We start from the raw sequence: 24,592 nt of genomic DNA, 5'->3' as shown, positions 1-24,592 counted from the left end.
TGACTACATTTATTTCAGAAGCATTTTGGCTGTAGAGCAGTGTAATCTGTGTAGTTCCATGTGATGCCATATTATTGATTATAATTTATTATAAATGTTATAATTGTGACAGGCAGGGCAATTTCCTGCATTATCCTGGACAAACCTTACTGAATTAAGTTGAAGCATCTTAGGTGCTCATTGTATTAAAAATGCAAAGGTTTATGCACTCTTGTGGGATTGTAGGCAACTTGTCTAGGAGAAATGACTAATGTAAATGTTGGGAAGTGTTATGAGATTCAAAAGACTCTTTTAAACAATGGGTAGAAAACAAGAATGAATTGTTAGTTGAGGTGGTTTCCTAGGAAATACCTGTGAGGAGGGGAATACAAATGCCCACCTCCACACCTGATCTTTTGAAGCTTCCTTCCGGGGAGGGCACCTTTATCTATGAATTGCCTAGTCCCAGAATCAAAAGGCCCAAATAACTCTCAGACTCACGGGTGTAGTGGTTCTGAACCAGAACAGTTATGAATGGTAGTCACTAAAAAATCCCTTGGTGGGATTTGAAGGGCTATTCACTGACCATGTGTTTGCTTAGAAGGAGCAGTGTGGTAACTTGACTAGCAGACCTGCTTAGAAAGTCTGGCCTTGCTGGGAAAATCATGATGGAGGTAGAGAGCTGTGCAGCCTGGAAATACCCAAATCAGGAGGGAGAGAGGGACATGTGTCTCTGCCCATGAGAGGTTATGGCTGGGGAGTCGAAAGCCTAATCATGGGCGCCCTTGGTGGACCATAGAAGGGGAATGCAGGTGCAGTTGCCCTGAACTGTGGCTATAATCATCAATGGAGACTTGCCAGAGAACCTCATAATACATCCAATCTTGAAGTTACACCTTGTATCCCGGGAGACAACACTCAGTCTTGATGTCCTTGTGTCCCTGGCTGAATTCTCTGTCCATTGCCTTCTTAATACAGAGTCACCAATGCTTGCTTTCGCAGGATGGTTGAAGAACCTCTCTTGGTGGCTGCTTACTTTATACCACAAGGACACCCTTTAAGTGTGTACCCTGTTTTGTTCCTCCAGAAACAGGTTTCTCAGTAGTTTACTCACTGAGTATCTGCTAGTAATTGGATCCTTCTAGCCAGGTTGAATGGCTTCTTGGTCTGTTTCCTTTCTTAGGCACAAATCACCATTCCACTTCCTCAGTTTTTATACTCTCTTCAGTTTCTTACTGCGATCCTTTCCCTTGTGGTGTCCATGGCAATGATTTCTGAATCTGATTGTCCAAAAGATCTCCATTTTCTCAGCTGCTATGCACTGTTGACACTTGCACTTCCAGACAACATATCCTCTCTACCAGCATGGCTACCAACTTGCACGTCATACACTAGATCTCTCTTCTATCTTCCAGCAGAAAGGAAAACATAGCACATAAAAGGGCAGGTCACAGCAGGTGGGTGCAGAACTATAACTAAACAGAAGGACCCACAGTGCCTCCGAAACTCCCATTTGCCACTCCTGATCAAAGGTTCCCTTGACAATTGATTTATAACACAAAGTCTTGCTGCTCAGAGTCATTGTTCAGGACAACTGGACCTGTATTCCCCCCTATGGTCCAGCAAAGGCACCCGCTCTTAAGATTCTGGCGGTCAGCCATCACCTCTCTTGGATTTAAACAAGCATCTCTCCCCCTCCTGACCGGGGATCTTCCAGGCTACACAGTTCACTGTCTACACTGTGAATTCCCTAGCCAGGCAGATTGCCTCTGTTGGCCTGCTTTGCTTTTCTTCTCTGCGGCTATAAACAGGGCAATTGCCCAGTTATAAGGTACCACACAGCTTTTCCTAAGCAAGCATATTTATTCTTAAGGTGAAAGCATTACAGAAGAAACATAATAAAAACAATAAATGAACATACATGCATACTAATGAGTTTACCAGAAATCATCCCAGCAAGGGCATGTGAAGAGCCCTTCAAACCCCATAAGGGTTTTTTTGTGTGGTTACAAGTTCATAACTACCTTGGCTCAGAACAAGCACCTCCATGAATCAGAGAGACACTCCTAGGCCTCTGATCTTGTCCTTATGTAACAGGTGATCAGCAGACAAAGGCAAAGTTTCAAAAGGCTGAGTTCTTGCATAACTGGAGGGGGTACATATTTGCATACATCTCCTGCTACAGACTTCCTGGGAAAGGAAGGACAGAGTTTCAGATAGTCCTCTGAAGTGCATAACACTTCCCAGCAGGGCTTTGGAGCGGAGCCTGGAGCTGGAGCACAGAGCAGCTCCGGAGCAGTGGAGCTGCAGGTTTTTGCCTGGAGCTGGAGCGGAGCTGGAGCACAGCTCCAAAGCCCTGCTTCCCAGGGTTTATATTAGTCATGTTTGCCCCCTACACACAATCCACAGTAAACACAATTATTTTCATTTTTAATACAATGAACTCCTAAAATGCTTAAACATAATTCAATAAGGTTTATCCAGGATTCTGCAGGAAATTGACATACCTGTTACACTCAGCTCTACCCTTCACTGATAGGGAGGGATTAACCACTTGGAGACTTCAAACATTGGGGGTGATCAAAGACCCAAGTGTCCCAGTCACATGGTCCTCACAGAGACAAACAAATGGACCAAACACACAACCTCACCCAGTTCCATCTTCTAAAAACAAGGTGGAGGAAAAATCAATTCTTTTTTTAAATGTAAAAATCAGACTAATAAAAAATGCTATTTTTATGTATTTTTTTGAATTCCAATTCAATTCCAATCATGAATAATAAAATTAACTATCTTCTAGTAAACAAGAAATAGGTCATTCACCATTTTCTAGCATAACAAAATATAAAATTAAGACTGAATAACTGTATGTTAAGCAATATAATTGCTTAAATAACTATATTAAATAACTATATATATATAGCGTGTCCTCCTGGTTAGCAAACAAAAGCACCAAATTTAGTGTAAAGGCTATAATTAGTTCCAAATCAATGTTTTAATGGTTACCAATCAATGAGAATGAATCTTTCTTTAAGAAAATAACTAAACAACAAACAAGATTAAAATGGATGATTGAAACTACAGTTGCCAATTTAATTCATGATTTGAATTGGTGAATCATTCAGTGCAGCCTGATTCAGCCAAAATGAGAATGTTCTGCAACATAAAGTGAACTTGAGAGACCAGTCTTCTTTCCTCTGGAAGAATACTACCATCCCATCCCATGACAGATGAGAGAGAGTATTTTCCATTATCCTGTAGCCAGTTGTTAGTCCTGCTGAATGTCAAATGTCACTTTAACAACAAGGAGTCAGGTGGCACCTTAAAGACTAACAGATTTATTTGGGGATAAGCTTTGCAAGGAGATAGAGAGTGAATTCTCAGTTAAGGTGTACTGGACATACAGGTTAATTCCAGGTATGTGATGAGAGCAGACATCGCCCCTGTGCGTAGTGTTACAGGAACTTCCATTGCCAGCAGTGGATAAGAATGTGCTGAGAGTGTGGGGAAGGGTGACAAATGGGAGGGTAACGCAGGTTCCTGTAGGGTCCTTGAACAAGGGTCAGAGCAGCATAAGCCCCATCCTTGCTTAGAATGGAAGCTCAGCAGAGCAAAGACCATGTCTACTTTTTTGTTATTTTTAAAGCCAAGCCTAGCACATTGGAGGGAGCCTCTTGATAGCTACCACAATCAAAATACTAAATGCAGTCCCTGGAGGGCAGCATGACCCCAGCAATGGAGCCCTTTCCCCCACCATGTTCCCCACACATGGTGACAGACAGACCGAGGGATGGAGCATCATTAACTCCCCTCTGAGACTCCAGCAGAAGCTGCAGCAACAGACCCTTCCCTGCAGCAGTGCCCAGGCAGTGCCCAATCTGGGCTGCCTACAGGAAGCTTCCTCTCAGCAGTGTCCTCCAACTCCCACGCCAGCTAAATAAAACCCCACACAGCTGTAGAAAAGGGCATTATTGTCCCATTTAATGAGTCCTCATTTCCATCACAAACACATACACACGTGTCGTCACACCACAGATGCACAGCAAAGCAAAGTGCATGGAGGGGGCAGGAGCCAATGGCACTTTCCCTGTCCCCAAGGAGAGAAGAGGCTCTCAGTACCTTGTGCGCTGTGGTGCAGGGACCACGGGAGTGTTCAATGAGCACAGAGGGCAGAGAGAGTCCAGCACTCGGTCCAGTTGGCACCAATGTTTGCAGAGGGACACAGCTCCAGTTCTACTTCTGAGCAGCACAAGGGATGCAGAGGGTCACAGGTCAAGTATACCAGGACAGGGGACGGAGGCAGTGGTCCCCAGGAGACAGGTCCCAGGGGATGCTGCTATAATAAAGTTGGCTCCTCCCTGTCTGAACCCCAGTAAGATCCAAGTGGGGGAGGGGAAGACAGCAATGGGGAGAGGGAAGGGGACCCTGTGTGAGGGCCCTCAGCTCTAGCTAGCTGTTCTCATTTACAACATGTCCTTTCTGGGTAAATTCTCCACCCCTGCCCCAAATGAGGAGGGATTTGATAGAGTTCTGATGGTGGCTCCCTGTCCCTGTCAGTCTCTCCCAGCCACAGTTCAGACACCCCTGCTCTCTGCCTTGCCAGGAGTGGGCAGGGCCTCTCAAATTATCTGATAGAGGCATCCGTTGGGAGGTCGTGATTGGACTCCTCGGTATCCTCATTCAGGGCCGGTTCACTGTTAGAGAGTGGTGTGAAAGCAGGAGACTTTCTGAAAGAGAACAAAGGGCAGGGGTCACGTGGGCACCAGACTGGGGGAGGGGGGACGGGAGAGAAGCAGAGCTATTATAACTAGGGGTGTCAATTAATCACAGTTAACTCACGTGATTAACTCAAAAAAATTAATCTCAATTCATTGCAGTTTTAATCGCACTGTTAAACAATAGAATAACAATTAAAATATATTATATTTTGGATTTTTTTCTATATTTTCATATATATTGTATTCTTGTAATTGAAATCAAAGTGTATATTTTTATTACAAATATTTGCACTGTAAAAATGATTAAAGAAATAGTATTTTTCAATTCACCTCATACAAATACCATAGTGCAATCTCTTTGTCGTGAAAAATGCAACTTACAAATGTAGATTTTATTTTGTTACATAACTGCACTCAAACACAAAACATTGTAAATCTTCAGAGCCTACAAGTCCACTCAGTCCTACTTCTTGTTCAGCAAATTGCTAAGACAAACAAGTTTGTTTACATTTACGGGAGATAATGCTGCCCGCTTCTTATTTACAGTTTGTAGCTGGCATTGCAAGGTATTTACATGCCAGATATGCTAAACATTCGTATGCCCCTTCATGCTTCGGCCATCATTCCAGAGACATGCTTCCATGCTGATGACGCTCGTTAAAAAAATAATGCCTTAATTAAATTTGTGACTGAACTCCTTGAGGGAGAATTGTATGTCCCCTGCTCTGTTTTACCCACATTCTGCCATATATTTCATGTTATAGCAGTCTCGGATGATGACCCAGCACATGTTGTTCATTTTAAGAACACTTTCACTGCAGAATTCACAAAACCCAAAGAAGGTACCAATGTGAGATTTCTAGATAGCTACAGCAATCAATCCAAGGTTTAAGAATCTGAAGTGCCTTCCAAAATCTGAGAGGGATGAGGTATGGAGCATGCTTTCAGCAGTCTTAAAAGAGCAACACTCTGATGCAGAAAGTACAGAACCCGAACCACCAAAAAAGAAAATCAACCTTCTGCTGGTGGCATCTGTCAGATAACGAAAATGAACATGAGTCGATCCGCAGTGCTTTGGATTGTTATCGAGCAGAACCCGACAGCAACATGGACGCATGTCCCCTGGAATAGTGGTTGAAGCATGAAGGAACATATGAATCTTTAGTGCATCTGGCACGTAAATACCTTGCGACGCCGGCTACAACAGTATCGTGAGAATGCCTGTTCTCACTTTCAGGTGACATTGTAAACAAGAAGCGGGCAGCATTATCTTGTTCAGCACTGGCTGAATAAGAAGTAGGATTGAGTGGAGTTGTAGGCTCTAAAGTTTTACATTATTTTATTTTTGAGTGCAGTTATGTAAAAAAAAAATCTACATTTGTAAGTTTAACTTTCATGGTAAAGAGATTGCACTACAGTACTTGTATTAGGTGAATTGAAAAATACTATTTCTTTTGGTTTTTTACAGTGCAAATACTTGTAATCAAAAATAAAGTGAGCACTGTAAACTTTTTATTGTGTGTTGTAGTTGAAATCAATATATTTGAAAATGTAGAAAACATCCAAAAATATTTAAATAAATGGTATTCTATTATTGTTTAACAGCACGATTAATTGCGATTAATTTTTTTAATCGCTTGACAGCCCTAATTATAACTGATACCTAGGGGGTGCTGTAAAACCGGATGGATTCCTCAGGTACTGGAAGGGGTGCAGTTAACACTGGGAAGTAAACACGTGACATTATATGGGTCCTGTAGAGTACCACTGAGAGGGCAAGGGGGTTATATAGAGCCTAAATAAACGCTGGTGCCAATGATGGGGAGCTTTGCTCAGAACAATATCCTGGCAGTATCCTGCGGCAGGGGATATGGAGGAAGGAAGTGACACTGTGAGCTCATTCCAGCAGGGCCCAGCCCAGAGCTGCACTGACTTCATACTCCCACAGGCCAGCAGAATGTCCTAGCAGATCAGTGATGCTCTGTTCCAGGTTCTTTTTAGACAGTGACATCATCTGTCAAAGCTGATATCTGATTCATCTTCCATAGGCACCTGGCACCAAATTCAACTCCTGTGAGGAGTCTGCAAGGTGGTTACAGCTGATCATTCAGAGTCCAATCCAGTTATGACAGCCAGCCTGGCCCCTCACCCATCAATGCACTAGCTCCCATTCCCCTGCGAGAACTGGGAACAGAACCCAGGAGCCTCAATTCCCAGTCCCCCTAGTAGTGCCCATTCTTCTCCCAGCGCTGGGAGTAGAACCTTGTCTGTGTGGGAGATGAAATACAGACAAGTACAAGGTGCATTTCTTTGACTTTGCCTTCTCGAACAGAAGATATAGAGTAACATGTACATTCAAAACAAACAATGCCCCCCAAACCAAAGCACTGCACTGTGCACACTTCGCTCCCAGGGGAGAGGATGAATGAACAAACAACACGTGACAAACACGTCATCATGATGCTTAATCTGGAAGGCATTCAGATACTACAGCGAGAAGTGCAGTACACAAACCTATAAAGCACAGAACTGAATTGAACCCAAGAGTCCTAACTCTGTCCCCTGACTCTGAGCCACTAGATCCAATGCCCCTCCCAGAGCTGGGATTGGAACCCAGGAATCCTGGCCCTCCCTATCCTGGAGCTCACCTGTCTCCAGACTGGGTGATGAGCCGGCGGCAGGTCTCCATCTGCACATCCAGCCCACGCTTCATGCTGCACATTTCCATGTATTCATGCAGGTGCCGATTCATGTCATTCTTTGCTGTTGCAAGCTCCAGCTGCACAAGGGGGAGCAATGAGGAGCTGAACCTGCCGGCGTGGCACTATCTGTGCCACATGGGGACACTGCATATTGTCCCAGTCAGCCCGCCAGAGGACACTGCCTACCTTCTCCTCCCACCAGAGGACACTGCCCAGCTACACCAGTCAGTCATAGGGAGACATCCACAATTACCAATTTTCTTGTCCCTTCTGGGGTCTATCCCTATACCTCCCACCTCCTTGTCCGCCCTCATCTTCCCCACTATGTCCTTCTCCCACCTCTATTTGGTCGATGGTTTCCTGATATTCCTTCTCGCGGCTCTTGAAGAGCGACTCCGTGTCCTTAATCACCTTCTCCAGACAGTCATCCTGCTGCTGAGGGAGAAGAGGGTGCCATGACGTTTGGAAACAGGGCAGTTGCCAGACAACAGAAATCACAGAGTGAGAGATCAGAGAAAAATCCGGCAGCACCAGAGAGAGAGAGAGAGGGGAAAGGGTAGGGAACAGAGACAGACAATGACACAGGATTAGAGATGGGTGTGTTCCCAGTTCACACAAATCCCATTTAACAGGCCACAACTACAGCCTGACCCCATGTTTGCATTCACTCCATATTTGCTGGTACAACTACACCTATACACACTTGATCAGCCAGGGCTCTCCCATCTAGCAGCAGGGATGGGACAGACAGCCTGGGACCATTGGCAGTGTGAAGTTTTGTCCCACAAAAGCACAGCGTTGCTCTGAGACATTGGGGATTGTGGCAGAGAGACAGACCCCCATCCCCAACCGCGCCCCCTGAGACCCTACAACTGTTAACCCACCAGGATCAAGGGGAGCAGCTGGAGTGCTGGCTATGCAGGGGCCTTGGCCAATTGGACTTTCAGGCCTCATCTTAGGCGGTGCAAAATGAGTTTCCTTCTCACTCAAGGGCTGATAGTCTCATAGGCGGGTTTAAGGGACAGAATGAGGGGTCCCTGGAGCCTAGAGCAGCTAGAGATGGCACCTTACCAGCTGGGTAAGATTTTTCTATGCTTGCTGGCTTTGGCAAGAACCTCAGACAAGAGGCCTTAGGTCAGTCTGAAAAGGAGATCTGGGCACATTTTACAGGGGCAGGGCAGTGTAGCTAACTGGTGGGGAGAAGGCCATGTAGGGTCTAGACAGGGGTGTTTGAATATTCTGCATTTGAATGAGAGCTTCGGGGTAACAAACACTCAAGAAGGGATGGAATGGATAAGACAGAGTCTGTCTGGGCAAAAATCACATTGGGGAAGAAAGCTACTAGAGCCTCCCCTGAGATACTGCTTGGGGGGTGCTATAGACCACCAGGATCTGATTTAGATATGGATAGAGACCTTTTTAATGTTTTTAATGAAGTAAATACTAATGGGAATTGTGTGATCATGGGAGACTTTAACTTCCCAGATATAGACTGGAGGACAAGTGCTAGTAATAATAATAGGGCTCAGATTTTCCTAGATGTGATAGCTGATGGATTCCTTCACCAAGTAGTTGCTGAACCAACAAGAGAGGATGCCATTTTAGATTCGATTTTGGTGAGTAGTGAGGACCTCATAGAAGAAATGGTTGTAGGGGACAACCTTGGTTCGAGCGATCATGAGCTAATTTAGTTTAAACTAATGGAAGAATAAACAAAAATAGATCTGTGACTAGGGTTTTTGATTTCAAAGGGGCTAACTTTAAAAAATTAAGGAAATTAGTTAGGGAAGTGGATTGGACTGAAGAACTTGTGGATCTAAAGGTGGAGGAGGCCTGGAATTACTTCAAGTCAAAGTTGCAGAAACTATCAGAAGCCTGCATCCCAAGAAAGGGGAAAAAATTCATAGGTAGGAGTTGTAGACCAAGCTGGATGAGCAAGCATCTCAGAGAGGTGATTAAGAAAAAGCAGAAAGCCTACAAGGAATGGAAGATGGGAGTGATCAGCAAGGAAAGCTACCTTATTGAGGTCAGAACATGTAGGGATAAAGTGAGAAAGGCCAAAAGCCATGTAGAGTTGGACCTTGCAAAGGGAATTAAAACCAATAGTAAAAGGTTCTATAGCCATATAAATAAGAAGAAAACAAAGAAAGAAGTGGGACCGCTAAACACTGAGGATGGAGTGGAGGTTAAGGATAATCTAGGCATGGCCCAATATCTAAACAAATACTTTGCCTCAGTCTTTAATGAGGAGCTTAGGGATAATGGTAGGATGATGAATGGGAATGAGGATATGGAGGTAGATATTACCACATCCGAGGTAGAAGCCAAACTCGAACAGCTTAATGGGACTAAATCGGGTGGCCCAGATAATCTTCATCCAAGAATATTAAAGGAACTGGCACATGAAATTGCAAGCCCATTAGCAAGAATTTTTAATGAATCTGTAAACTCAGGGGTTGTACCATATGCCTGGAGAATTGCTAACATAGTTCCTATCTTTAAGAAAGGGGAAAAAAAGTGATCCAGGCAACTACAGGCCTGTTAGTTTGACGTCTATAGTATGCAAGGTCTTGGAAAAAATTTTGAAGGAGAAAGTAGTTAAGGACATTGAGGTCAATGGTAATTGAGACAAAATACAACATGGTTTTACAAAAGGTAGATCGTGCCAAACCAACCTGATCTCCTTCTTTGAGAAGGTAACAGATTTTTTAGACAAAGGAAACACAGTGGATCTAATTTACCTCCATTTCAGTAAGGCATTTGATACGATTCCACATGGGGAATTATTAGCTAAATCGGAAAAGATGAGGATCAATATGAAAATTGAAAGGTGGATAAGGAACTGGTCAAAGGGGAGGCTATAATGGGTCATACTGAAAGGTGAACTGTCAGGCTGGAGGGAGGTTACTAGTGGAGATCCTCAGGGATCAGTTTTGGGACCAATCTTATTTAATCTTTTTATTACTGATCTTGGCACAAAAAGTGGGAATGTGCTAATAAAGTTTTCGGATGACACAAAGCTGGGAGGTATTGCCAATACAGAGAAGGACCGGGATATCATACAGGAAGATCTGGATGACCTTGTAAACTGGAATAATAGTAACAGGATGAAATTTAATAGTGAAAAGTACAAGGTCATGCATTTAGGGATTAATAACAAGAATTATTGTTATAAGCTGGGGACATATCAGTTGGAAGTAACAGAGGAGGGGAAGGACCTTGGAGTATTGGTTGATCACAGGATGACTATGAACCGCCAATGTGATATGGCCATGAAAAAAGCTAATGTGGTCTTGGGATGCATCAGGCGAGGTATTTCCAGTAGAGATAAGGAGGTGTTAGTACCGTTATATAAGGCACTGGTGAGACCTCATCTGGAATACTGTGTGCAGTTCTGGTCTCCCATGTTTAAGAAGGATGAATTCAAACTGGAACAGGTACAGAGAAGGGCTACTAGGATGATCCGAGGAATGGAAAACCTGTCTTATGAAAGGAGACTCAAAGAGCTTGGTTTGTTTAGCCTAACCAAAAGAAGGCGGAGGGGAGATATGATTGCTCTCTATAAATATATCAGAGGAATAAATACCAGGGAGGGAGAAGAATTATTTAAGTTCAGTACCAATGTGGACACAAGAACAAATGGATATAAACTGGCCATCAGGAAGTTTAGACTTGAAATTACATGAAGGTTTCTAACCATCAGAGGCGTGAAGTTCTGGAACAGCCTTCCAAGGGGAGCAGTGGGGACAAAAGACATATCTGGCTTCAAGACTAAGCTTGATAAATTTATGGAGGGGATGGTATGATGGGATAGCCTAATTTTGTCAATGAATTGGTCTTTGACTAGTAGCGGTAAATATGCCCAATGGCCTGTGATGGAATGTTAGATGGGGTGGGATCTGAGTTACTACAGAGAATTCTTTCCTGGGTGTCTGGCTGGTGAGTCTTGCCCATATGCTCAGGGTTTAGCTGATCGCCATATTTGGGGTCGGGAAGGAATTTTCCTCCACGGCAGATTGTCAGAGGCCCTGGGGGTTTTTCGCCTTCCTCTGCAGCGTGGGGCACGGGTCACTTGCTGGAGGATTCTCTGCACCTTGAGGTCTTTAAACCAATATTTGAGGACTTCAATGGCTCAGACATAGGTTTGATACAGGAGTGGGTTGGTGAGATTCTACGGCCTGTGTTGTGCAGGAGGTCAGACTAGATGATCATAATGGTCCCTTCTGACCTTAAAGTCTATGATTCTATGAATCCATTAGAAATGTGAGAGTATTTGTGTAGGAATTAGCATAAAGAGGAATGAGGGATCCACACTGTACCAGAGAGAGAGAGACACACACACACACACACACACAGAGAGACAGAGGGCAGCTGGAGATGGGGTATGACTGGGGCATAAAGCTGGTGTTACCTCCCCCTGCACCTCTGCAGCTGCAATAGCGTATCCGGAGAAATCCTCCCAGAGCAGCAGCGTTTCCTCTGTCTCCTCCCATGTGAGACTGTCACAGTCATCCTCAAAATCATACTCCCTCCTGGGGACAAGGAAACCACATGTCAGCAAACAGAGGGGAACTCTCCCAGTAGAAAGAGCTACAAAGTGTGAGGCTTCAATACTAACTGTGGGGGAATTCCCAATCCCGGCTTTTCCCTGCAGGAAGGTGCTGTAATGCAGTGGTTTTCAAACTGTGGGTCATGACCCAGTACTGGGTTGCAGAATAGAAGGCACTGGGTCGTGGCAGCTCTGGTCAGCATCGCTGACCGGGCCATTAAAAGTCCCACCTGCGGTGCTGCCCAGCTAAGGCAGGCTAGTTCCTACCTGTTCTGACACCGAGCTGTGTCCCAGAAGCAGCCATCAGCAGGTCTGGCTCCTAGGTGGGGGGACCACAGGGCTCTGCGCGCTGCCCCCACCCCGAGCACCGGGTGCTCCACACTCCCAATGGCTGGTTCCCAGCCAATGAGAGATGGAGTAGGGCAGGCGGTGCCTGCGGGTGAGAGCTGCGTGGAGCTGCTTGCGCACCTCCGCCTAGGAGCCGGACCTGCTGCTGGCCACTTCTGGGGCACAGCGTGGTCCGCAGTGCCAGGACAGGCGGGAAGCCTGCCTCTGCACCCTGGCTGCACCACTGACCAGGAAAACCACTGGAGGTAAGCACGTACCCCAACTCCACGCCCCAATCCCCTGCCCCAGCCCTGAGCGCCCCCTCAAACCCAGAGCCCCCTCCTGCACTCCAAACCCCTCATCACCAGCCCCATCCCAGAACCTGCACCCCCAGTCCAGAGCCCTGACCCCCTCCCACACCCTTAACCCTTCATTCCCAGCCCTACCCCACAGCCCTCATCCCCGCACTCCAACCCTCTGCCCCAGTCCTGAGCTCCTCCCACACCCCAAACTGCTCATCCCAGTTCCGTTGGGTCATAGGCATCAACAATTTTCTTCAACTGGGTCACCAGAAATAAAGTTTGAAAACCACTGCTGTAATGAACATGGAAGAGCCATTGGCTGTGGGGGAGCTTTCAGCTACACCAGTCCCAGCCTCTCCCAGCACGGGGAAGAGCTGTAGGGAACAGTGCAGGAGAGCTGGCTATGACAGAACTCACAATGACTCTAGTCCCAGCCTGTCTCAGCAGCAGGTGTGGGGCAGAAGTAAGGGCTGGGCTACACTCACAGCTGGTTCAGCATCCTCTGCATCTCCTCATTGATGCTCATGGCTGTGGTCTCTTCATCTTCCTCCTCTTCAGGCTTTTTGGAGGCTTCGTTCTCAGACAGTGAAGCGTCCTCATCACTGATCAGCTTCCGCTCCCGCTTCCGCCCCGCCGTGGCTGGGACCTTAATGGGAGACAAGTGCAGAGACTACAGAAACAAGGCCGGGTCCAAGGTCGGGTTGTTGAGAGGAGATGGAGGGAAAAGGAATGGCACAGGGGTAGGAAGATAGGGAAAGTAAGAAAGAAAGAAGGAAGAAGAGGGAGCGAGAGAGAGGGGCTTATTATGATCAGGTTAAAGATGGTGCAATGGCTAAAATGTGATTTTAGAATATTTTAAAATGAAAAACTATGCAACTAAAGATGGAATCTGTGAACCTGACGAGAAGAATGTGGTTTAATTGAAGAACTCAACCTTCCCCGCCCCCAGAGACAGAGGGAAAGAGAAAGGCAGAGAGAGGAAGAAGAGACAGTCTAAGTGAAATATGTCAATATTTACAGTCAAACCTTAGTTTACAGAAAGTGTCTAAATTGTACATATTCTTAACTGAATGAAACTAACCAGCTGCTTCTGTAGGGGGAAGGGAGAGAGAGTGAGACAGGGACAGAGAGAGAGAGAGAGACAGGGACAGGGACAGAGAGAAAGGCAGAGAGAGAGAGAAGAGGGGGTGGAGAGAGAAGGGGTTAGAGACAGACACTTTGCACCATGTCTCCCTCTTCTGCAGCTGCTCTCAGGAGTCCCAGCTCCCAGTATCTCTGAATAATGAGTTGGGTGGGTACTCCTAATGCCTCGAGTAACGTCAGGAGCTCTCAGCCTCCTCCCCTTGCCTCTCTGCCTGCTGCTCCCCACCCCAACGCATGTAACCCAATATGGACAGCAGGTAAACTCATGGAACAAGGCTTATGGTGACTGAGTCCCTCCTCTGAAAGAGGCATGTAAGTGCTTTGGTCTCTCCCCTTGGCTGGAAGCTCCTTCCCCCAGTGGTAGCTGTTTCGCTTGGGACAGCAGCAGGTGCATCTCACCTGAAACATTTTGATCATGTCCTCACAGTTACGCTGCTGTGCCACGTCACACAGCTTGGCTGTGATGTCAATGCGCCGGCAGATATCCATGTCCACTTTCATGGCCTTCTCTTGGATCTTGGTATCTAGCTCTGTGAGGTTCTGACCCAGAGAGCACCAGCCCAGCAAATGGTGGCAAGGGGACAGAGGAAAAGGATAGTTAGACAAGGCACACGGAACCCTCTGGCACAGAGTCCTGACAGAGAATTCTCCTGGGCATGGTGAGGGAAATCATCATGCTGGAGGCATTATAATCAGGGCCAGGCACTGTCAAGGCATTGCTGAGGGAGCTCACGCTGGAGGCTTTCCCCATGCACTCAGGTTGGGTGCTGCTGTGTCACTCTGTTTGGCATTACTATGAGGAAATGCACAGCACGTCTGCTGAACCATGGGATGGGTTCACAATGTCTTGGACAGTGGCTGAGGGTGTATGCTGGGTGGACAGGGGCACTCACATTGCTCATCAGTCCCTTGAAGACAACCAACTCTGCCTTGAGCTGCTCCACCTTCAGGGCCAGTTCCTCCTGGCACGCTTCAGCCTCCTGGGCCTCCTGCTCAGGGGGTAAAGGGAAACACTGGAATCAGTGCCAGGGAAATGAGGCTAGAGTGCAGGGGGAGTGGAGATGGGCCCCTCACCTCATGCAGCTCGGTCACTTGGTCCTGCAGCTGGACACGCACAGTATACTCCTCTTCCCACCTAGCGAGATAAATGTGCCAATTACACCCTGCCTGCCCCACAGCACCCTCCGCTGGGGAGGGCAGAGCTGGCAGCTGCAGGTTGCCTTCCTCACTCCTGAACTGCGCACTGCAGGATCCACTCTAGTCATACAAGGAGTGTTGGGAGTATGGGAGAGAATTTGATACCCTTCCTTTCCAAACAGCTACAGCTGTTGGATGCATGTCACGCCTTCCAACCATGAGCTGGTCCCGGCCACAGACTCTATTGAGCTCACTCAGAATTCACCAACTGTCTTTCATGTCACAGTGCGAGGCCCTCAGGACACCAACCACAAGCTGTATTTAGCAGCTTAAACGCACTCCCCCAGGACCACATTAGATCAATTGGCAGATCTAGCCCATTGTCCTCTCTGCCCCTCCCCACCATGCCAGTTCAGGCAAGTGGCCTCCAGCCTGGGCTATAGTGGGTTTTGCTGTAGAGGCAGTAACAGGCGTTGGGCTGTATCAGGCACTGAGGGGCTGCAACAGTCTGTGCTGGTGTTATATATAGATATGCTGTGTTATTAAATTGGGCTGTACTGAGAGAGTGGATAGTAGAGCTCTGCAAAGGGCTCCACTATACAGGGCTGTGCTGTGTTGTGATGGGCTATGCTGTGTGGTATAACCGGCTAAGCTATAATCCCTGTATTGCACTGCAATGGGCTGAGCAGCATTGCACTGTGATGGGCTGTGCTGAACTGGCCTATTTTATGCTAGGTCGTATTGGTTATTCAGGGATTATGTTACACCAGGTTTGCAGCTAGGCTGCAAAGGGCTGTTCTGCCCTGGTTATGTTGGGTTTCAACTGGTTGTACTATACTTAGGCTGTATTGTGTTGCAAAAGACTGCTATATTAAGCTGTATTGCTCTGCGGCACGCTGGATATGCTGCAATTATTGCAAGATGACTGGCAGTTTTATGCTGGTTGTGTTGTGCTGCAATGGGTTACAATACTCTAAGCTATATTTCATCACCAGGTGTTGTGCCATTCTGTGCTATATTAGGGTGTGTGGTACTGTTTTGTGTTGTGTTGTATTGCAATGTGTTGATCCATGTTTTGTTATGTTGTGCTGGGTTGTATTTCACTTTGCTAATTAACTGTATCCTCTCCCATGTGTAGTTCATATTGGTTGGTGGTGCACTGTATTGGCCCCTGCTCTATTGTGTTGAAAAGCGCAGCACGAGGTTGTTGCTATTCCATTTCCTTTGGGTGAGTGGAATTTTCTCATTGGGTTGGGCACTCATGAGTTGCCAACTCTTGCAATTTTATCATGATTCTTGCAATATTTGGTGTTTTTCTTAAAGCCCCAGCCCCTGGAGTTGTATAATAACATGAGAATCTCAGATTTCATTTTTAACATAGCACATTTCTAGTGCTCGTGGCTGGGCAGAAAAGTTTGAAAACGTGAATCCTAAAAGCTCAGAAACCAGAAGGCAAATAGAAAGAATCCCACATTTATTATCTCATGATTTTTAAGCCAGTCTCCTGATTTCTGGTGCCTGACTCATGACTTTGGAACACCTGGGGTTGGCAATATTGCTCACTGTGTTAGAAAATGTTCCACCCTACAGCTCCATGTTGGCCTTTTTTAGATACCCCAGACCACTGCCCTGAACAAGCAGGCAGCCCATCCTCCATCCGCAGGATAAGAGTCCATGGGGGTTCCTCTTACTTTGATAGGGGAGAACAGGAAAGAGGGAAGAAAAAGAGATACATAACAGAGGGAAGGACAAAGAAAGAGACAGGATGTATCTTACATGGGAAATGATCAAACAAGGTTTCCATCTCTGAGGAGAAAATGTGTTTCCCTGACACAAAATACTTCAGTATCTCTTCCTCTCCCTCCTTCTCTCTCCAGATCTGGCTTGCAGTGCTTTCTGCCTCTCTTTCCATCACTCAACCTGTCTCTCTAGCCCTGTCTACACTAGGAAAGTGACCCATTACTGAAACAGCTTTAAAGTAGTGATTCCCCATAACCATTACGGTGTAGAACAGACAGGGATTTCAACACTGGGTCAGAAAATGACAGTGATACTTGGTGGAAGCAACATTTGTGTGCCCTCTCCATCCTTCACCCCCTGCTTACTCTTCCCCTGTCTCTCTCTCTGTTTCTCTCCTCCTCTCAGCCACTCTATCATTCCCATCTGCAATGCACCATTCCTAATAATAACCTCCCTGAACACTTCCCCCACACAGTCCAGACCAGCCAAGAGGCTCCAGCCGGCATCCTGGATGTCCTGCGGACTGTGAGCAAAGCTTCTTCCTGTTACCCCTTCTCACCACCCCAAGTCCCCTGGGGAGCCACAGATCCTTCCTTTGTATGCAATGTAACACACACATCACTCCAGCATCGCAATATTCCAGTAACCTGCCCGAGGACCAGATAATGTGAGGGGAGGAAGACAGAAAACCTGAGAGATCCTCTGCCCCATATAGACCAGGTCACTCACCAGGCAACACTAGGCCAGCATTTCCAACCCATTCCCTCCCATGCCAAGGACAACACCCAGCCCCTCCCCATCCAGCCTCATGACACCATGAGGAAAACAACATGAAAAAAATCGAATCTGTCTTTAAAAATCAATATCAGCCAATCTGGGACCATGAACACTAAAATGCCTTAATTATCATCACGTGGTCATTGTGGTGCCAGTAGTGGACAGAGTTAAGGTTGTTTGGGTGCTTTAAACTGTATATTTCCAACCTTAACATGTTTGGGTGACACTTTTAAGTTTAACCTTAACTGTGGATTTCCTGAGTTTATAATACAAGGCTTGGGGATAATCACGTCATCTCTGCGATGTAGTTTATTCTGAATTACTGATATGGAGTCTCCATCTTAACCACATCTTATCATTTGTGTCTGGGAATACATATATATACACATGGAAGAAAGGGAGAAAGCAGACATGACTGGGCTCCCAGCTGCATGATCCTTGGCAGTCTGCACACATGTTTTTTCCCCGCTAAGATCACTGACTCATCATTTAATTTTATCCACCCCAAATGTGGTTCCCACCCAGTCTCTTGTCGCTGCTTCTCCTCCCTTCATATTCCCAATCCCCTGCAAGCTGTGTTCTGATCCAAAGTCCTGTACATTTTAAGAGAAACTTTCCTCATCACACTGTTGGGGGCTCAGCAGTCTTTGGGGCTCCTTTGGCCAAGGTGCAGATACTCAGCACTGCCCTATGCCCTTCCAGAATGCAAGGATTTCATTCCCAAAACTCAAACTATTCAAAAACCAGGAAATACTAAGTTAATGCAACTCTTCCTACAAAACACAACCATAGCTGTGTCCCTATTAGGATGACAATGGAAACAAGGAATTTCCTGGGTCTGAAGCATTGAAGTTTAGGAAATTCAACTCTTATTGCAGGAGGACATGAGGAGCCCAGGGCCTTGTTGAGCTCCTGCAACCTTAATTCCATGGCATTACATTTTTGCATATGAACTTCCCCTGTTTTTGAGAAAGTGAGGGGCCATGACTGAAGGGAAATTTTGCAGCAGGGAATGGGGAAGGTTTCTTGGGCACACCTTGTCATCCCTCAGGCATTAGCTCCCACCTCCTCCTAGTCTCCAGCAGGGTTAGAAGCCCAGTGAGAGGAAGGAAGCAGGTAGTGGAGATACCTTGAGAAAGTCAGCTATCAGCTAAAGACTGCATGGGGGGGCGGGATCCCCAGAATCCAGGCCTCAGACTGGGGCCCACGTAGCAGGAAGGGTCTCTGCACTCCCCTTGCCCCCAGGAATGGGAGATGGGGAATCCCAGAAGCTCTTCTGCTGCTGTGGGAGAAATGTGTGGGAAAGGGGAGCCCCACAACCTCCTCCTCCCAGTCAGGACCATAGGAGGTTCACAGCTGCAGCTGTGCATCTCAGAAGGTTCTCGATGTGGGGAAGGAGTTGTGGGGCTTCTCTTTATCCCAATGTAAAAATATGTTACACCAAGCACATCACTGGCCCCCAGGCCTGCAGCATCTCTAACCACCCACCTGTCTCCTCCCAATGTACCCGCAGAATCACCTACACAATGCCCCTCTGAGTGCTGGGGTGAATATGGGACACCTCCAAAGCCTTCCAAGTTCTTCAGCATCAAACCAGCTAAAACAAACTCTTGAACTGTGAACAAGCCAAAACAGGCTGGTCATGCTCCTGAAGAGCCCAGATCCTCAAAGGTATTGATACACCTAACTCCCATTGAAATCACTGGCCCCTAAATACCTTTGAGGATCTGGGCCTAAGTGACTTGGCTAAGGAAACTCAGGAAGTCTGTAGCAAAGTTCAGAACTGGATCTCCTGAGTCACCATTAGTGCCTCGGGGTGGGCTAGTTCTCCAAAATACCTCAGAAGGGTGGCCAGCTCCAGATGTACAATTTAAGTGACTGCTAACCACCACATAGCCAGTCTGTGGAGGGGCTTCAAGAACAGAAACCAGTTCTCCTGGGTCTTACTCTCCATTGTCTTAACCACAAGACCTTCTTGTTTCTTCCTACAATCTGTCCTTCATTACCACACCTATTACACTGACATTCCAGCTTGTATGACTACAGCCCTGGGCAATTCAGTTTTAGCATACTAATTTCAAAAGGCAAAGAGCTGAATGGATGATACTTGAGTTTGCTGTATTAGAGACCTAGGTTCTATTCCTAGCGCCAATAGTAGTGACATTGGGCAGCATCACTGTTACATGATCTGCAAAAAAGGGGCAATGGTAGCTGCCTGCCCCTAGGGAACGGGCTCTAAGCCTGCACTTCATAATAAATAATAATAATAATAATATGTATGACGCGCACAGAAAAGTAACACTAGCAGTCCATAGAAGAGAAGATTTGAACTATTGAGCATCTGTTTCCTAGTCAAGTGCACCTTCCTCTGAGTATCAGGTATTTCATAGAACAATCTGGTCCCCCCTACCCCTTCCTGTTCCATACATAGCTCACAGCACTTCAGCTTCCCACTTCACAGAGACAAAAAGAAAGCCTGATTATTTCTGAATTATTTGGATCTTGGCATCTGACAGCTAGGGGTTAACAGGGCTATATATTTTATTTGGATACTGCCCATAGTTTTGCCCCTTTCTTTGCTTAAAAAAATCCCCCCAAAGCATCACAAGAATTTTTTTATTTTTTTTTAATTCACATGTCATTTGGCTGTGGGGGAGGTGGGCAAAGAAATGAATGTCTCCAGGATCCCTTAGCCAAGTTACCCCAAATTTGCACCCAATGCTACCCTAGGCCCTGAACTGTGACCTGTTTGTTTTCAGGCTGATTTTATTAAACATGTGAATTTTAGAGCAGTTTAAAACTTGACATTAAACAGAAGTGTGGTTGCCACCTTAACTATAGTAAAACAAGGACGTCCCGGTGATATCAAAAGACTACCCAAGAACTTTGGGCACAAGCCAACCACTAGCTCTTGGGGTCAGGAGGAAACTTTCCCTGGGACAGGTTATCCCATCACTGCCCTCTGCAGGGTTTCCTGCACCTGCCTCTGAAACAGCTGGTGCTAGGATACTGGACTAGATATAACTTAGAGAATTTTTTCACTTCAAAGTCCCAGAAACAAAGGCAAGGTTTTCATCTCGAGGCCAAAAGACCAAAACATCAAGACACTTGATCACGGCCTTGGATAGGCCAAGAGACTACCTACACTTGACCAGAGCTCAAAGTGCTACAGGACGAACAGGGAGAAAGGGGGTTAGGTGGCCAATAGATAGTCCTATCAGGGATTTCTCCAGAGCATTCCCACTATGGAGCAAGGTCCCTTGGTCTTTGACACTGAATTACCACAGTCTTGGACACTCTCTCTCTCTGCCCTTACCTCCAAACTTCATCTCCTCTGAATCCGACTCAGCCCCACTCCCTATTTCCCTTGTAAGCCCAGTCTCCTTACTTGCTATATCATCTCACTCAGTGTTGCTAACTCTAAATTTTTTTCTTAAACTCCCAGCTCCTAGGGTCATGTTAATTCACGAGAATCTCAACTTTCATTAAAAAAAGTTTCAGGCCCTCATGGTTGGGGTGAAAAGCTGGAGAATGTGACCTAAATGCAGCATGAATGCTCAAAAACCAGAAGACAAATTAAAAGAGCCCAGTACTTACCATTTTTAAAGTTTTTGTGATTTTTGTATCCCAAAAAATCTCATGATTTTTTGGGACCTGACTCATGATTTTGAGTGCTTGGAGTTTGCAATCTGCATTCACCCATGTCTCTTTGCCCCACCCCACTGCCTCTGCTCTCTCACCTGTGCTAGTAGTCACCTACTCACTACCCTCCTCCCTACCTTACACTCCCCTGCAGCCCCTCCACTTTCTCACCTTTAGCTGTATTCACCCCACTGCTCCCTACCACTCCATTCTCTGCCCCCCTCTCTTGCTTGCACTGACACGTCTCCCAGTTGCCCTGGGGCTGCCACTCACTCCCTGCCCCCATTCTCCCTTCAGTCTCCTGCCTGGCTAGACTCACCCTGTTCCCTTTCTCACCTGCGTTTGTACTCGTCGCGCTCCCTCTTCACCTTGGCCAACACATTGTAGAGAGCCCGGATCTCAGGGGTGATGGTGTCGATCTGCACGCCAACCCCATCAGGATGAACCCACGAGACCCCTGGCCCCTGAACCAGGGTGGTCTCAGGTCCTGGGCCCAGCCGACGGGCCTGCGAGAAGGACCAGATGGTGCCTGGCATGAAGCGAGATGAGGATGAAAAGGGGCTGCCAGACAAGGGAGGAGGCTGGGAAGAAGGCGTGAATGGTACCCCAAGGTGACAGCTAGAAGAGCCCAAAACCCTAGAGGGGGCACAAAGCCCAGCTGGCCGGGGGCTGCCCAGGGCAAGCCCCAGTGGGCGAATGGGGCTGATGAAGCTGGTCTGCACAGCCTGATCCCGGCGCTGGACAGCCCGCTGACGGCTGCCCCCCTCCTCCAGCGCCTGCTGCAGCTGTTTTTCCAGCTGCCGGTTCCTGCGCTCCAGCTCGTGCACCTTGGCCAGGAAGCAGCGGAACCGCAGGTTCAGGGTCTTCAGCACGTTGATGTTGGAGCCCAGGTCATTGCGGAGGGCCATGGCAGCAGGGGGGGCCGGGAAAGGTGGCACTGCTGAAGCGGGGCCCAGCTCTCCGCCGAAAAAGTCCCCCAGGGGCGCTGGTGGAAGCGGCTCCGGCTCAGCCAGGCCCTGCTGCTCTTGCTGCAGGAGGAAGAGATTGGGGCCGAATAACGGGTTCATGGCTGCGGCTGGTCCGAGCAGGGGGCAAGGGGAGCGGAGCGAGGGAGGAGAGAGGGGGGCCGAGGGACCAATCAGGACCCTGGCTGCTGCAGGGCCGCTGTCAGGCAGAGGCGAGCTAGGGGGAGGGGGCTGCGCGGGGAGCAATCCCAGGCGGAGCGAGGGAGGAGAGAAGGAGGGAGCCGGCTGCTGCGGGGGGCGGGGCGGGAGACAAGGCAGCAGCTTCCGCTGCAGATGGGAGGGGTCTGGGAATGCAGCAGAAGCGCTGGTGGGGTGGGCTGGTGCCTGCACGTAGAAGCCGGAAAGGGGGATGGGGAGAGTGTCGGAGCAAGGCACAAAGCAGGAGCGCGGGGTGAAGAGAAAATCCTCCGGGGAGGGGGGCGCCTCATTCACTTGCCCCACGCTTTGTCCTTGGGCGAGGGGTTCTACAGCCCCCGCGGGGCTAGGGGAGAAATCATGGGCACACCCTGGTTTTCAGACTGGAGCAGCCTAGTGGTTCGTCCCTCTAGCCTAATATCCTGTCTCTGGCAGTGGCCAGCACCAGATGCAAGAAGCCTGCAGGAAGCAGTGATGAATTAGATAATCTGCCTTTACCTCCAAGGCTCTCCTCAGTATAGTCCTACCCTACCGCGCTGTCCTATGAATTATTGAGACATCTAGCCCCAGCCTTCTCGCCAACAAAAGCCTTGATTCTCCCACAAGCCCTGGGTGCTTTCTCCTCTGCTGCCCCTGAAATGTAGGGGAACCTCTCCCTTAAACCTTATCCACTTTCAAATCCATCCAGACGTGGGTCACCACCCTCATGGTGCCTACAGTGAGTCGCCTGCTGATGATGGCTAGGCAGATGATTGGCTGAGATTTTGTGTATGCAGCTAGTCTATGCAATGACATGCTGGTGTTACCGCAGTTTTTCTTCTCCCATCCCAAAATGGCTGTTTAACTCACCTGTTGAGTCTTGCCTTTATGACTATGCTCTTTGAAGATTACCTTTACCAGACTGGGACTCAGAGGAACTGGGGGGCAGGGAGTCTATGTCCAGCTCTGCCACTGGCTTGCTGAGTGACCTTGGGCAAGTCACTTAATCCCCGTGCCTCTATTTCCCCACCTGCAAACTGGAGATTCAGTCTTTAATGACATGATCACATGCTGTTTTTCCCACAGGACCCATTTCTCATTCAGTGCACAGCATGGACGGTGCTCACTAAATGAGCAGCGATTATATATTTTATTTACTCCATGTTACTCAATGTACAGGCCCAGGCCTCATTCACTGCACACTGTTCAAACCCTGCTCTGAAGACAAAAATTATGTATTTCCTCATGGGCTTTTCTGCAGCTCTCATCACTATAATAGCCAAATGCTTCACAAACTTTACTTTATCTTTACAACAGCCCTGTGAGATGAAGGGGTTTTATCCCCCTTTTACAGACAGGGGACTAAAGCACAGAGTTTAAGGTCAGAAGTGCCCACTAATTTTAGGTGCCCAATTTGAGATACTGAGGACTTGATTTTTCAGAGTACTTAGAGCTACACTGATCAAAATCCAGCACTTCTGCAAATGAGACCCAGAAAGTGAGCACACAATTAGCAACCACCTGTGAAAAGTCTGGTTGCTGTGACTTGCCCAGCCTCACATAGAGGCAAGAATAAAACTCTCCAGGGCAGTATTCAGCTGCCATGAGACCATCCTTTCTCTCCCTGAATTCCTTTCTGCAACAAATAAGACGGGGGGTCCTACAGACAGCAGTTTCCTTCGCCACACAGAACAGGTCCATCATGTGCACTGAATGAGGCAAGGGATGCTATAGAAATAATAGTATGTGATCATACATAAAGACTGTACCATAATGCATCAGCCTAAGGGAGGGGGGAGGGCGAATTAAAGTCACACAGGCAGCCTTAATTATGACACTTTCTAACTTATGTATTCCTGACTTTGCAGCCTTAACAATATTCTTTTAACCCATCATCCACTCCAGTTAACTAGTTGCTTGTTCATTTTTCAGTTTGCTCCAGCATCTTTTCTTTTGCAACTTCAATTTTTGCCAGAGCCTCAGCGTTATTACCACAAAACAGCAGGTATCTTGTAACATCCTCTGTGGTAAAGACTGACCAAAGAAATGATATGCATCTCCACAATGTCTTCATCACAGCATGGTTGGCCCCTGTAAATGACGCAGGTCCACCACCCCTGTGCCAGGCAGAACAGGTACAATTAAGAGAGCAGGGCTATAAAGGACCAGGGAAAACCTAGGAGGAAGGAGACCTGGTGAGCTAGGGCTGGCAGTCTCTGTGGAAAGCTTCAGAGTTCTCTACAAGCCCTCCTGGGGAAAGGGGGGGATTTCTCAGGAAGCCAGGAGAGGGGCTAGCCTGCTGACTTTCAAGAGTGAAAGTAAGTGCTGGGAGGCTGAAGCTTAGGAAGCCAGTGAAGGGCTGGCTGGCTAGCTGGCTGGCCTTCCTCAGCTAGAGAGCAGGAGCGCCACCAGCTTTTCTGCCGCCATAGGCGGCGGA

The 24,592-nt window shown here is 47.4% G+C and overlaps 1 protein-coding gene across 5 annotated transcripts; it reads right to left on the bottom strand.

Annotated features, from left to right (window-relative positions):
* Nucleotides 1-3,933: 3,933 nt before the first annotated feature.
* Nucleotides 3,934-22,197, bottom strand: IFFO1 (intermediate filament family orphan 1). Of its 5 annotated transcripts, none has more exons than XM_024212066.2 (10): nucleotides 21,353-22,197; nucleotides 14,795-14,855; nucleotides 14,614-14,709; nucleotides 14,120-14,260; nucleotides 13,659-13,667; nucleotides 13,063-13,247; nucleotides 11,811-11,931; nucleotides 7,739-7,834; nucleotides 7,346-7,476; nucleotides 3,934-4,706 (listed from the first exon to the last, which is right to left on the bottom strand). In XM_024212066.2, exons 1-10 carry the CDS (start codon nucleotides 22,081-22,083, stop codon nucleotides 4,604-4,606), a joined length of 1,674 nt encoding a protein of 557 aa, XP_024067834.1. In that variant the 5' UTR covers nucleotides 22,084-22,197; the 3' UTR covers nucleotides 3,934-4,603. The 5 variants fall into 5 exon arrangements, with proteins under 5 accessions (XP_024067834.1, XP_024067835.1, XP_024067836.1 ...); XM_024212067.2 differs by having other exon boundaries at nucleotides 7,739-7,831; XM_024212068.2 differs by lacking the exon at nucleotides 13,659-13,667.
* Between the last annotated feature and the right edge of the window lie 2,395 nt (nucleotides 22,198-24,592).

Source organism: Terrapene carolina, unplaced genomic scaffold (assembly GCF_002925995.2).
Source record: "Terrapene carolina triunguis isolate 2854851 unplaced genomic scaffold, T_m_triunguis-2.0 Scaffold740, whole genome shotgun sequence".
Taxonomy (NCBI): Eukaryota; Metazoa; Chordata; order Testudines; family Emydidae; genus Terrapene; species Terrapene triunguis.
The sequence above is the reverse complement of the archived record's forward strand: the minus strand, read 5'-3'. Positions and strand labels throughout refer to the sequence as shown.